The 15,576-nt window shown below is 23.4% G+C and overlaps 1 protein-coding gene across 1 annotated transcript in view; it reads left to right on the forward strand.

Annotated features, from left to right (window-relative positions):
• Positions 1 to 8,357: 8,357 nt before the first annotated feature.
• LOC112600430 (zinc finger protein ush-like) overlaps positions 8,358 to 15,576 on the forward strand; it is a 99,261-nt gene continuing 92,042 nt past the window's right edge. The window contains exon 1 of the mRNA XM_025347644.1: positions 8,358 to 9,061. Within this exon, the coding sequence (XP_025203429.1) occupies positions 8,977 to 9,061 (85 nt within the window). The 5' untranslated portion in view covers positions 8,358 to 8,976. The remainder of the gene's footprint in view (positions 9,062 to 15,576) is intronic.

The raw sequence follows: 15,576 nt of genomic DNA on the forward strand, positions 1-15,576 counted from the left end.
TATAATGTGGTATGCAATTCGGATTCAGCCGATTTTGAAGTCAGAATTTTGTCAAAATTCGTAAATCGCAAACAATTACAAACTATTTTGTTATTATAAATTGATAAAAATTTTTCATTTTATATCTAAATATTGAAAATTGAATAAAAGATTCCCCATAAATAGTTCATAGTGAAACCATCCAAATCTAAAAAGAATATGAAGAAATTTAATTTTATAGACATTTAAATTTCAAATTTGGATAAAAATATTTATTTTATTAATGAATAATGTTGTTAATTATTTTGATTTAAATCAAAAGCATTATTCATAGAGAGTTAAAACTTTTACGAGTTTTACATATATTATATTTCTATGAATTGTATTACACGGAATAATATTTTAAATATTATTTGTTTATACTATGTTACTATAAGTTTATTTTTACTGTCTTACGGTATTAACAGAAAGATGGTATTAAATTATGAGTTATATATATTAATATAACATAGTATAAATTAATATTATTATAACAATTAAATATTTATGATATAATAAATGTAATTTTTATAGGATAAATCATATTAATTTACTACAATACTACCTCATCATTTTTTTTACATTAAACGACTTTTCTATTGGAAGCAAGTTTGCAACTTATCATGCTGTATTTTAAATTATTTTTAACAAACTTTTAGAATTTGTAATATCATAATGAATATGGATGTATGATAGTTACTAGTTACAAACTGTTTGAACAATTTCATAAAGTTTTATATCTAAACTTTGAATACTTATATTCAAACTAACCTAACCTAATTACTCGTCTAAATTTAGATTTGTATGTATCAAAATACTCTAAAAAAATTCTATTTCAGAATATAAATTAAAAAATGTATATATTATCATTCAAAAAAGTAAGAAACTTAAAACAATATAACGATAAAAAAATATGTATATACTGGACCTTGTGTATACATTAAAAAAAAAATATATAATTTAAATTACATTTTTTTTGTTTTATTTCAACCTGAAATTAGATAAAAATATTTTCAAAAACGTTAATCAATTTTTAAATAATGCATATTATTTGACAAAAGAATCATCTAGTACGTATAGCTCAAAAAGAATCAAAATATTTTGAAAATGTTATCTCTTATAAAAAATAATATTATAAATATTTGGTAAAAATGTAAAGTATTTACGGTTAATCATTTTAAATTACACCAAAAAGTAAATAGAAACTGTTTTTTATTATAAATTACCCTTAAAGTTTTCTACTAGACAAAGTGTATTTTGGCATAAAAAAACATAGATGTTAGTAAAATAATACATTTAACATTCCGTTCAGAATCTAAAATTAGGTATTTTACGATCAAATTATATACCCATAATTAATTTTGTCGGAGTCGATTTAATAATTGGATGGAAGAGGGAGGCTACGTGAAATTGATCCCTTTTTGAGGAACTAGCTATAACTAAGAAAACGACTTACAAAATTCTAAAATAAAGTTGTTGAAAATCTGTGGCGTAGTCAGGATTTTTAAATAGGAGGGACTAAACACTTTTTTTATTAAAAATTATGGCAGGTTTTAAGTAAAGGAGGATTTGATAGTTCACGCTTTACACCTCTCTCTCACCACTGAGTTTATAAAAGTATTTTCATTAATATGCATTTAAAAATAGTTTTAATAATATTTATTAAAATACAATTTATAATAATAATTCTGAGTTCAATCATTTTCACTGCTTTTAAAGCAGTATCCTCTCAGGTAAATGTTGAGCTAATGTAGTTATTATTTAACTTTCATTTAATAGCTCTTTTTTGTTAATTTAAGCCATATTTAATCCATTCAGTTTGTCTTTAATTATAATACTTCTTAAATAAGTTTTTGAGCGATTTAGTTCAGACGACGTTCTTTTAGAAGTGGAAGAGGTAAATAGTAACGTGGTAAATAATCGTCAAAATATTTTAATGGTTGGTTGAAGTTTGGTGTTAAAATAAAATGAATCGATAGCAAAATTAGGTTTTGGAATAGTATTTTGATTACTTTTGATAGCTTTGAGTGTACCTTGATGTAATATCATCAAGATCTAGGGTGTATATTTTAGCAGCTTTTATAATTTTTTCGTCGTTGTAAATATTTAAATAAGTCGGAATAAGTGTTTTAAGTGACAAGGCATCAGCAAGCCATTAATTAAAACGAATTCATTGATTTAATTAAATAGACGAGAAAAGGAATAACAATAGAACATTTAAAATATATTTCTGTGTTCAGGAATAAAGTTTACTCTTTGAGTTTATCTTTCACATATTCGGGGTATTTTTAATTCATTATTAACATTTTTTACCAATATGACAATGTCATTAAATATTTGTTTAAATTGATTATCTGCATCACTGCATAGACTTTTTAGATCACTTTTTATGACCAACACATCTGATATCACTTTTGATAGATCCAGTTGTTTGCTTTGTAAAGCAATACTAAGTTGCACAGTAAAAGCAAAGCAAACAGCTGAAACTTTTACAAATACAAGGAAATTATTGTTGGTCACAGGATTTAAATACCAAATAGAAGTATAGTACACATAAATATGACCCATGGGAGAGGAATATATCTCCCTTAGCTCACTCCTCTCCTCCCATGACCACTCCACTGTTACAAATGCTCACAAATATTAAGATAATGAGGTTAATTTGATAGTTGTTTTATATGCGAAACGGTAATTATAAGGTTATTTTAAAATATTTAAATATTTATAAAACGTATTTCAGAATTAATATTTAAAATACTTTCTAGTTTTTAAGTTATTATTGTTCTTACTTGAATATTTGAAAATTTATCATTATAGCATTTTTTCGATCATTAATATTCAAAAAATGTTTAATTAAGAATATCTGAAACTTAATATATGTATCTATATTTTATTTTTATTAGACATTTACGAGTAATTTAATAAATTTTTCAAAATTATGTATTTACAATCCTTTGTAGGATGAAAAATAATGCTTTAGTTTGTTTTATTGTAATTGTTATAATTTTTCTTTTATTACTAGAACATAGTAGTACATTAAATCATAGGAATTTATTTATGATATTTTTAAATTATAAATGATATGACATTTATTTAAATTTTCACTGATGATGAACATTGCATTTAATTTAGCAGGTATTAAATATCTCTAATATTTATAGTTATATTCATAATAGTTGATATAATTTTAATATAATATTTAAACTTTAATGCATAGAGTATTAAAAAATAAAATGTAATATTACATATAACTATAACTATATGTCTGGGTATGAATGCATAATAAATTATATTCACGGTTTAAGATAACTTAATAAAAAATAATTAACCAAGATAGCTCAACATACAAAAATTATTTTAAAATTATTCCATAGTCTAAAAATTAATTTGGAACAAACTTTTTTAGTATTAATAATTATGAATTGATGTTTTGATCAGCCTTAAAAACGAAGTATTATCAGTTTTTATTCGCGTTGGACATCGTAAAAATTAAATAATATTTAAGCTATAAATTTAGATATGCTTTACTATTCTGTCTTATATAGTTTTTAAAATCGATAGATATAATGAATAAAATATGATATACCATATACATGATAGATTGTATCTGTTATAATAAATTGTCTTAAATAAGAATCATTTTGATAACCATTTATGGAGTTGAAAATTACTTTGAAACGTCCATTCGTATGTCGCTAATCGGAAATATCATTATCATATGATATAGCATTGTAATGTAAATTATATATAAAGGTTGATTTCTGAATTTCTGATGTACTGTGATTCGGTTATTGTTGGAATTTGTATGATGATTGATAAAACATTCAGCATAAATCAAATGTAGAATGTGCTTAATTTTTTACACTATATCAAAACGAGCGTCGTAGCTGTCTGCTTGAAAGATTAATGTTCTAGTATTGGGTAAAAATGAAATAGTATAATATATTATTTTATATACGTACATAAAAACTTGTATATTATATTTATATTATTATATTACTGTTCAAATCTTACATATGCTTTTGAGGTTTTTGTTTTCTTCAGCAATGTATAGTATTTATTTTTACAATGAAATTAGTATAATTTTATAAACTAAATAAATAAAGTTTCTTGATTTTTCTCAATATAAATAATTTTTTGTATATGTAGGTGTATTGTATATTTATTTTAAATGAAAATTTCCATTACAGTTATGTCTGTTACGGTCTTCAGAGATTAATAATAAATGAGTGTTTCAACTATTTTAAAAATAAAAAATCAACTAAAACGGATATTTTCATATAACAAGACTATTGCAATCTATTATGCAAATGTATAGTTAAAAGTTAGAAAAAATTGTAATCAAAAAAATATTACTGCAAACTTATAAATTATTGTAATTTAGGACCTAAATTAGTTTTTATATCTTTTTCGTGGAATAATAACAATTTTTAAATACTTATTTATTAGTAATCATACTAAAATTTTATATTTTATTTTGATCATCGTTTTTGTGATTTATATATTTTTTATTATCTGCGATTGAATCCGTAAGAGTCTCGCTGTTTTTCTGCAGTCTGTACTTGGTCCAAATGATACACTGATTACAACGGACAATGGTTTACAAAGATTCACAGTTATTATATGTTATGTAATATGTGTATTTAAAATATAAATCAATAGTCAGACAAAGATAAAAACATATGAGTATATAAAGTTTTGATATAAAGAGGATGTGGGTTGTCTTGCATAGGTTGAACTGTTTATACATATTGCAAATTAAATCAAATTTATGTACATTCATATTATTTAATACTCGCAATGATCTTCAATAATATTTTGGATTTTTTTTGGTAAAATGTTTTATGTAGATAATGAATGATAATCATATAATGGAATTAAACTATATATATTTGTATACATATTTTTTTTATTATAACTGCTATGAGAGCACTATTTTTCAAAAGTTAAATTGTATAGTACCTAGAATTTTTTCTTTTTTTAAATTTTTTGTTATATCTTACAATATGTATATTTTATATTTTATAAAATAACTATAGAAATTAAAATATTTTGATAATCAAAAATCTTGTTAATCATTTATCTATATTATAATCTATCAATATCTTTAATCTAGCACTTTATCGTCTTACCTTTAATAAAGTCTAAAAGTGAATGCCGACTAGAGACTTATTAGTAATGACTTACAAGTAAATACTTATCTATTACTGAGTAATCGAGATATTCTAAGTAAATTCTTTTAAATTTCGTTTGGGGACAAATAAAACGCTACTGTAAATCTACATATTTTAAAAGGAATAAAGGAATTTTTAAAATTAACTTAGGAATAATTTTTAATTTATTTTACTTTTTAAATAAATGGCATGTACAAATTTTAAATTAATTAAAAAAGAAAATTATTTATAGTGATTTCTTAGATGTACTTATAATTTCTAAGTTATCTTCTTTAAATAAATATAGACGCGTAATTTCATCCATTTAGTTAATTGCAATCACTAATAACAAGAAACTAAATTAATAATTATTATTCAAAATAATTGTAAAAGGTACCATATACTGATTTATATTTTATTAAAGATTCAAATTAGTGTTCAAAGTATTTTTGATTTTTAAAATATTAAGCAAATAGAATGTTAGTTTTAACTTTTATGAATAATAATAATAATAAAAAAAAAAAATTACATATGCAATATGATGAGATACATGATAGTATTCTAAAACTTTAAAAGTCAAATGTCTATTTATTTAAAATCTAATCAAATATATAAATTTTGTATTTTTAGTTTTTACTACCCTGTGAAATAATTAGTATCCTCGCAAAGATATGTAATATTATTTTGATTCCTTTTAGTCTATACAATTAAATTAGAAGTTAAAAAAACTATAATTTATATTTAAATAACCTATATGTGAAGTGAATACTATAATATGAGTATTTATAATATTTTTTATTTTATTTACATAATTTTATTTTTATATTTTTTATACTTTTAATATTTCATATTATATTCAAATAATATTTAATAGACACGATTACGATAATAATATAAATTTATAAAATTCCGTCCTACCTGAAATAATTGTATATTTTTTTAGTTTTTAAATATAGAAGTAGTAATAATAGTTGGGAATATTTAATCGGCAATAAAAACAATTTATTAAAATTAAAAATTACAAAGTCAAGAAGATAATTATATCTTCTAATCAGCGGTCCCCAAAGTGTGATGCACGGTTCCTTGGGAGACGAAAGCACTTATAACAAGGGAAGCGTGATATAAATATTGATATTGCACATACACACTAGAAATACTAGTATAGTACTATGTAATAATAAAAATATTTATTTAATTTATTTAAAGGAAGTGTGATTGAACTTTTTATTTTTGGGGATGAATAAACTAAAAAAGTTTAGGAACTGCTGTTCTGTTTAATATGTCTACTTAAGTAATTGTAATTTATAACTTTTAACTATTTTAAATATTCTCACCCGAATAGGGTTTTTAAATTGATATAATGTTACAATGTACTACTGTAGTTTGTAGAAATGCACTATACAACACAATATAGGCTGGTATACAATCAATATTAGGGAAATTTATATATGGCCATTGAATTTGCTCCTAAAACTGTGAAATTATATAACTTATAATTAGTTCTCAAAAACAAAAAAACACTATAATTACCACAAATATAAAAGAATAAAAGTATTGGCCTTAACCCTTAAATAGATTATAATATATATGTTATATTTTATTATTTTTATTTATAATTATAAATATGTTATACTATGTTCATATTTTGTTTTGTTCGATTTATAATATTATTAAACCAACAGTAATAATAAGCTACGATATCTGATGATACGTGATTTATTTAGCTTTTTATTATTAAGATATATGTTATCATTTATACTAACGCATAAAACTTAAATTTTAAATACCATTTTTGTAATCCACGTATTTTTAGAATAAATGTATTGTGAGCCAACTAATTATAGTCAAAATATAAGAACTAATTAAATGAAATAGGTACCTAGGTAAGTTTTAAGGAAAAAATATTTTATATCTAGATTCAGGAGCTAATTAAATTGTACTAATATAGGGTACCTTATATGATTATACCTAAATATATATTTTAATAATAGGATATATTAGGATTAGGACAATCCTAAAGGTTGAAGTAGGCTTGTGCAAATTTTTTTTTGAAAATCTTAAAAAGATCATCTATAAGGACATACTAAATTTTCAATACTTCACTCTTTCTGCATGATATCATTATAATTATTAATTAAAGAGCGAATTCTCGTGTAATTGTAAATTTTTATTATATATTAACCACATTCTAAAGAACTATATTATAAATTCGAATTAAATTGGTAGATTAATTTTAATAAAATTTAGTTTGTACATAATTCTAAGTTTCAGGGTTTTAAATTGTATTAATCAAAATTCACGTTTTTGTATTATTACCGATACTCAGAAGCTATTATTTAAAGTTGTGCATTACTTTATCGTCATTTTAATTTTTAATTTTTTGGACTTGGAACTTATTATAACGCGATATTATAATGATAACGAATATGTGACAATAATAGGAACCGTACGACCGTGAGACTGTGTGAGCATCTATATTATACTTTAGATAGGTAAAATAAATAACCACTGCAGTTTTAGAAAAAACTTAGAAATTTGGAGATGAATAACTGTATTATATACATAGTATATGCAGAATTAATATTATATAATAATTATTAAATATTAACTAAATCTAATGAAAATATAATTTGACGCTAATAGAAAGAATAGTTATTCTCTAATTAATACATAAATAATTTAATTTTTATACATTTCGGCGTTTTAATTACACATTTTTCAAGTGTATGCTGTACAAAAATCAAGTTTTTAATTATAATGTACCTATTAAAATTTACTATTTGAGGATTTTGTGCCCAACTGGTTCGTGCAAGTATATTATAATTTATGAATACTAAATTATATATAAGTCGCAGTGTGGAATTTCGACAATTGAATTTCACAATTCTATTAAACTAAAATTTGAACAAAATTAACTGCAATATCAATATTTAAGAATACTTGAGAATCACTTGAGGTCTGAATAATATAATAATTTAATGTTTAACATTATAATTTATAATAATAATAATAATTTATAATAATAAAAATAATTTATAATAATAATAATAATAATAATTTATAATAATAATAATATTATGTGGGTTCGTTTGCCGATAACGGTGTGGCCGGTCCGGCGCCGCCGCTACCGCCTCCGTCGTATCGTACAGTGTGCCGCCGCCGTCGTCGTCAGTCGCATTGCCGCGTCCGACTCGTGAAGTTTGTTGTTCCGTACATGTCCGCGAATTGAGCGCGTGCGCGCTCGCACTCTGACTCCATCAAAATAATACGTTTAAAAATTACCATCCGTAACCGTAATGTAACCACGGAAGATTAAAGAAAAAAAAATTCGCGTGTTTTGCTATTAGTAAATACCTATTGAATTTCGAATAACCTTATACATAAAAATTTAACACTACCGTAAAAAACAATCCGAAAAAAAAAAACTTTAAGAAAAATATTTCGTCCATCAAATTGTTGCACCGTAAAAAGTTTTTAGAAACTACATTCGTTGTCGTTGGTATTTTTTTTTTTTTTTACGTCAAACAATTTGCACGTCTGAACCCACTATATTGTTTCACACATTGAAATATGTAATACTATATATTAGGTAAAGTATTTAAATCTAAATGTTCGACACCGTTTAGTCGACGCTATAAAATCAGTCGTATTGTCGCCACCTGCACCGCGTTATCTATATCTGCCCGGGGCTGGTGTGCGTGAAGAGTAAATATTGAAAAACGCGTCGTTTATCGCAGTTGTCCTGTCACTGCTACAATTGCCATCACCACTACCGCTGTTAATTGATAATGACTGGCAGTCGTGCATGAGATGCTCATCGCCGACAGTTAGTCAGAGGAAAACAGCCGTAATGTCTAGAAGGAAACAGAGCAACCCGAAGCCGCTGAAACGTAAGATTCAATTATATTATAATACTTATAAGTATATTATAATAAAATACTCCTATAAGGCTATAATAAGTTTACGCACAATGCTTTTTGCTCGCATTACCGATATGTGATAGGTGATTATTATTATCGTTATCTTTATTTATATAATTATATTCATTTATAATAATATTATCGCAACAATAATAATTATTCGCGTCCGATGACGATAATATATATTTATATATTATGATGGTTGTCGCGTGGTGTGAGACTTGCAGTGTGTAGACGTTTAGAGAGGATTTGGTTCTGATAAAATTAATAATAAATCCCAAGAGTAAGAGAGTGCGAAGAAAAAAAATACGCAAAGATATCTATCAAGGGTTATCGAGTGGTCCGCCGAACACGTGGACGTTGAGTGTTGCGTACGATAATCGCTGACTTTAGTATCGTGGCGGTTTTTGTCAAATCTACAATAAGCGATTATCCGTCTCGAGTCCTATATAGGAATGACATTGTACAAATTATAATGAATAAATCGATATAAAAATAAATATCATAAGTTATAACTTAAAAGTTATAGCTATATTTGATATAAGATACATAGGTATCTACGAGTATAATAAAACAATTATTACTGAATTATATTTAATCCTAATATTAATTTAAAATTTAAATTGTGATTTCATCGAAAATTGCGCCAGTTTATCCCTATCTACTTTGAGAATAGAATAGATATCTTCTCCATAAGCGAATGATTAGTTAAGTAATTTTATTTTTTTAATGATTGCTTTTAAATATCAATACTTTTTATACTCACAAATGTATATTATATTTTATTACAAATGTGGAATTAATTAAGATTTCTGAATTTTATTATTAATTTAGAAACAGTTTTTATTTAAACTTGGTTTAATTCATATAAGACTAAGATAATACGAGTACATGCCTTGTATTTTAATCAGGTACATAATACAGATTTTTTTTAAAAATAATTATGCAAAAAATCAAATAAATAGATTAAATTCAAATTATACATGTTTATTTTATGACATAAAACTACCTTTTCATATCATAGATTGTGATCATTGATTTTATTTTGTACATTTTCTAGTACACATAATGAATTCATTGGAAAATTATATTTGACTATTTAAAAAAAATTTGAATCAAAATACATAATATCGTACATCATGTTATTAAAAACATTATTGTAGCAGCATACCTACTAATAAAATAAAACAATTATAAATTCACATCTCTCTTATAGGTTGTATAACTTTACGAAGTCTTTTATATTATTTTCGTTATTATTACAATATATTTTAAAAGTACTTAGTATTAAAAATATATAATTTTATTTCTTTAAATTTTATTTTAAATAGAATTTTAATCAATAATAGTTGTCAGTTACATTACTTGTGCAATACGAAAGTGTCTTAAATTATTTTAAATTTATATATTTGAGATAATTTTATCGAAATCTGGAAGTTTAAACAGACATGAATAATAAATATTGTTGTTATTATCTTATATTTTTTGTTTGTGAATAAAACAAAAACGGATTTTACGATATGATATATTTTGTGCTGCATATTGTTATAAATGGAAAAAAGAAATGTTGTTTGTCACACATTGGGTCCTGTGACCTATCTCATAGTTGCGATAATAACACACACACGCATTTTATATGCACGTGTATGTATATATACACTTGCGTAGACTGGTTATATAGGTTTGCCCTTGATGATGTTTGATAGTTCGTGCTCTATCATCTCGGTTGGACTCCCCAGATGAGTCGTTCAGATTAGCCGAGAGCTGATGGGACCCGGCGCATTCACATTATCCTGCTGATAACATTATTGGATAACTCGACCCAGGCCTGCGTTTTCATCTCTAAATCTCTCAATGTTACCGAACGATAGTCATCTCTGGGTTGTAGTTTTTTTCGTTATCTTTCCATACACCCTCTTTTAATTATAATCTCTACGGATAAATCTCACCCCGCCCCATTCTAACATAAAAATAATAATAAATATTGTATTATTATATTTTAAACACCGAATGGTTGTTTGACTTAACGCTATTAAGCATTTCAGAAGAGATTAATAATGAAATACGTTTAATATAGATGCGCATGATGGTTTTTATGTGTAGATAATCTTCGACAAGCTACAAATGTTCAATTATATGTTTTTATCTTTATTAAGATTTGTTTAGTATTTTAAATTAATATTTAAATACATTTAAGAAATAAAGATTGTTACCTATCAAATTAAGTTCCAAATATTTTTGTATACTAAAGTTACAACACTTTTTATTAGTTATCATTGTTGTAAATTGTAAATAAAAAAAATAATAGTTACTTAATAGGGTTTTAAAGAATTTCGCAGATATTTTCATAAATACTTGCTTGTTAGTTGTAAATCATATTACATAAATATAAAATAAAATCCTTAACTAATTTTCCAACATAGATTAGGTTAGGTTATTTTATTAAAGTAATGTTGTTTTTATACAAAAAACATTTTAAAGAGAACTGTTACATCGTAAACTGTATTAAATTAGGGTGTTTTTATAAGGAAATTGAGTGACTTGAATAAAACTGTAATAAAACTGTGGCTTGATAATAAAAATGTAACACTTCTTATAGTTGATAATTGTTATAAATTAGAATTGAAAATTGGAAAAAAATATTACAATTATAAAGGCGAACATTTTAAAAATATTTTGTTTTATAAATAATTGTAAAATTAATTATATGATAATATAATATGACGAGTGTTTAATTTATTCAGAATTGAATGATTGAAACTAAAATTTATAATTTAGTATAAATTAATATATACCTAATAAAAATAATAATCAATTAATAAATAAATAAATAATAAATATCTAAACAGATACAGGTACTTCATTGTGTAGAAGTGGAAAGATGGGGTCAATGACGGTCCTTCACAAAATATAAATGGTATTTAAAAGTAATAGTTTTTCATTTTTGTTATTTTTAATGTAATAAAAGTAAGTTTTAATTATTTTTAAGTTATAGTTGATTACAAATATTTTATTAATAAATACCTCCTTCAAATTAATCTATAAAGACTCGTTTGAACAGATAGTATATTACTATATTTGTTTTGTGTTCATATGCATAATATATTATAATCTTAAATACTCAAGTTTTTTACTTATTTGATCGATGTACATTATTAGTATAATATAGTTTTTACTCTATAGTTTTATATAATAGTATAATCTATGTAATCATATTCCTACTTTGTACAAAGAATAAAGGTGCAAAAACGTTTGAGAATTTTGAGCTATTAAACTTTGATATTATTTATACATACAATGTTGGTCGATAAATATGGTATAATTATTAACACTTTAGATTTAAGTGTTATGATATACTATTTCCTATTTTTTTTTAAATTCCATTTACTATGATAAAATTACAATATATTTGTTTTTAATTTATATTAATATCGAATTATATAATGTTATATGAATTATATATTTAATTAAAATAAATAGGCAATTATGAAAAAAAAATTGTAAAAAAGAAATAGGATTGAAAAGTTAAAAGCAGGTATAAATTATTTTTCAAATAGTTTTAATTCTGATCAAAAAGTTATTATATTTGAATCAAATGTTTAAAGTCACAATAAATTTTTAAGATTTTAAAATATTAAGACAATTTAAATTTAAAAAGAAAATAAATAATAAGTAGATTAGGTTTAAGTAAGTATAGGCATTAGGCATGTAATACAATGTAATATATTTTGAAAACGATAAAATGTTATTAATATTAAAACTTCCTACTAAATTGATTCAATTGCATAAACATACTTAGTACTTTTTAAGTTGAAAATAAATAATATATTTATCGTGAAATTTGTTTAAGTTTTACATTTATATGTATATTAAATGATAAGAAATCAGTATAAAAAATAAATGATAATAAAGTAAAAACATCGTCGTTATGGATAAGTGTCTCTTAAATCATTTGTATAGATAATGGTAATGTACATAAAGTGTTTTGTTCTTATACGTCTGTCTTGAATAGAACGTTAAAAAGTAGATACTATATATTATTTTCACTTAATACGATTCGGTGATAATAAAATAAGTTATATGCTGTCAGGGATCAAGTGATTTATAATTAGATAACAATTATATAAAATTATAATAATGAACAATCACTGTAATCAACAATTCTTAGAATTAAGAGTTACAAGTAAAAGGACCTTTGCCGACATTGCCTAAAAACATTATAGTTATTCTAAATTAATCCTATCTCACAACGGTAGTTACTTTTTTATTGAAATAACATTTCAATTTATATTAACTTATTTATAAAATATGCTTTTAAATATCAATCTAATTAAAACAATATATTTTCAAAATGTATACTTTTATTGAATACTATTATATATTTTTATAGATATTTGAGGTATAATAATTGTACAAGATAATTATTAATAAAAATAGAATTTCACTTATAAGTAAAAATAATAAACAGTAAAATTTTAGTTAAATTTTTTGGTATTTATTTATAAAAGCAATTAGAAATGTTATACCTATAACTTACTATTTGTATCATTTAACTTGATTAAATATACTTAAATTATTATTAAAAAAATATATATATTTATACTAGATTAGGTATCTGTATATAATATCTTATTGCACATTGTTTAATTTAACTATTATTGTATCGATAAAAATAATGAAAAAGATGTTGTCATTTTTATTAAAGTCTATCTGAATATGCAAGTTATAATATACCATTAGTGTGATGTTGACCTCTAGTATTTTTGATTACTTCGACATGTTTTATATACCTATCGGCTATCATATTAGTATAAGTTTAGACTGATGATGATGAGGGGAAAAAACGACAACAGGTAATACACGATTGTACGTATTCAAATATTTGTATAATTACGTCATCGATTCTCACGGATAAAAAGAGTCAGTGAAAAAAATTTTCTTATCTTTTTATTTTCTAGGGTCACGGATGGACGGTTATGAGTAAGACACAACGTGACCATTAGGCGTTCCTTGTTTACGAAACCTTTATATACGTATATAAACCAAACTTATTTTTTCTTATCTTTATCAATTTATCATATAACCTCCTCCTTATTATACCATATACTCGTTGACTGCATCTCTTCCGAAATACTCAAAATAATAATTAAAGTATCCAGGAACATTTTTGTTGTTTCCAATTGTTTTATAAATAGTAAATAATTGATACGACAAATGACTCTTTTATAGTTACGTGTCGTAAATTACTGCAACTTACAAATAAAATATTCAATAATATATCATAAACGAGGATGTTATTAACGATGTTTCATTTAATGTTTTTAAATTATCTAGGTTATGGCTTAGGTATGAAGTCATTTTAACATAAGCATTTTCTTTTTGTTTGATGTCCAAATGTTAACGGAATTAGATACTTCAACATAAAATAACAATTTTCCTTAAACGATTTATGTTATATTATTAATCTTTGAAAATTACCTATGGTAGGGAATTAAAATTTTAAATATTTCACTAAGTGTGTTAGAATTTTTTTATACGCAATAATATTTTAAAAATATTCTAACTAATTGTATATACATAAACTATCTTTAAAAATAGATGTTAATCTTTAAGTATTCTTTGCTCAGAATCTTTAAGTATTCGGCCTAACCTATCTAGATTTATCATTAAATATACAATTAACACATCATTACAATACTATCCTATTCAATATCTTGTTAAACTTATAACCTACAATACAGTTAAAGCAAGTTCTTCGGTTTTTGAATTAATTATATAATTTTTAATGGTAATAAATGAAAAATTTGAAAATGAGATATTTAAATATGATGAAACTTGATTTAGTTGAAAATAAATTATGTTTTTTGAGTTTCTAATCTTTTAAAAGTCATTGAACATTGTTATAGTGTTACAGCAGTATTATTCTACTGCTGAATCTAAAGGAAATTAATAGCCATGAATAGAATAGGGTTTCTCACGTATTATCCAATCACAATAGTGGCGTTTATATAGTAAATAGGTATAAGGGGGTCAAGAAAAATACACTAACGATTCAAATAGTTCTATCAAGATAAAGATATTTTTAGTTATATATTTAACTCTGTAATTAATTTTATTTATAATGTTATCCTAAATATTTTAAATTCTATAAGTAGTAAGATAAAATATAAATTATTTAATTGTGGTTTCAAATTTGAATTTTTAATTGATCACTCGAAAAAGTATAATAAATTAATAAACATATTTTTAATATCAACTTAAATTATTTTATATTTAAAAGTTTTCAAGTAATAGATACAGATATTTCTTTTTGAATTAAATATTCAGTAAAAAAATTATTTGAGTAAAAACTAATACAGATACTTAAAAAAAAGTATAGATAAATACAAATACTTATTTTTTTTTAAAAACATTTTAAATTCTGAATAGAGCAATGAATGAATTAATTTTACAAATGTGTGTGTGTGTGTTTTTTTTTATGTGGA

This window comes from Melanaphis sacchari, unplaced genomic scaffold (assembly GCF_002803265.2).
Source record: "Melanaphis sacchari strain LSU unplaced genomic scaffold, SCAv2.0 Contig64_pilon_pilon, whole genome shotgun sequence".
Classification (NCBI taxonomy): Eukaryota; Metazoa; Arthropoda; class Insecta; order Hemiptera; family Aphididae; genus Melanaphis; species Melanaphis sacchari.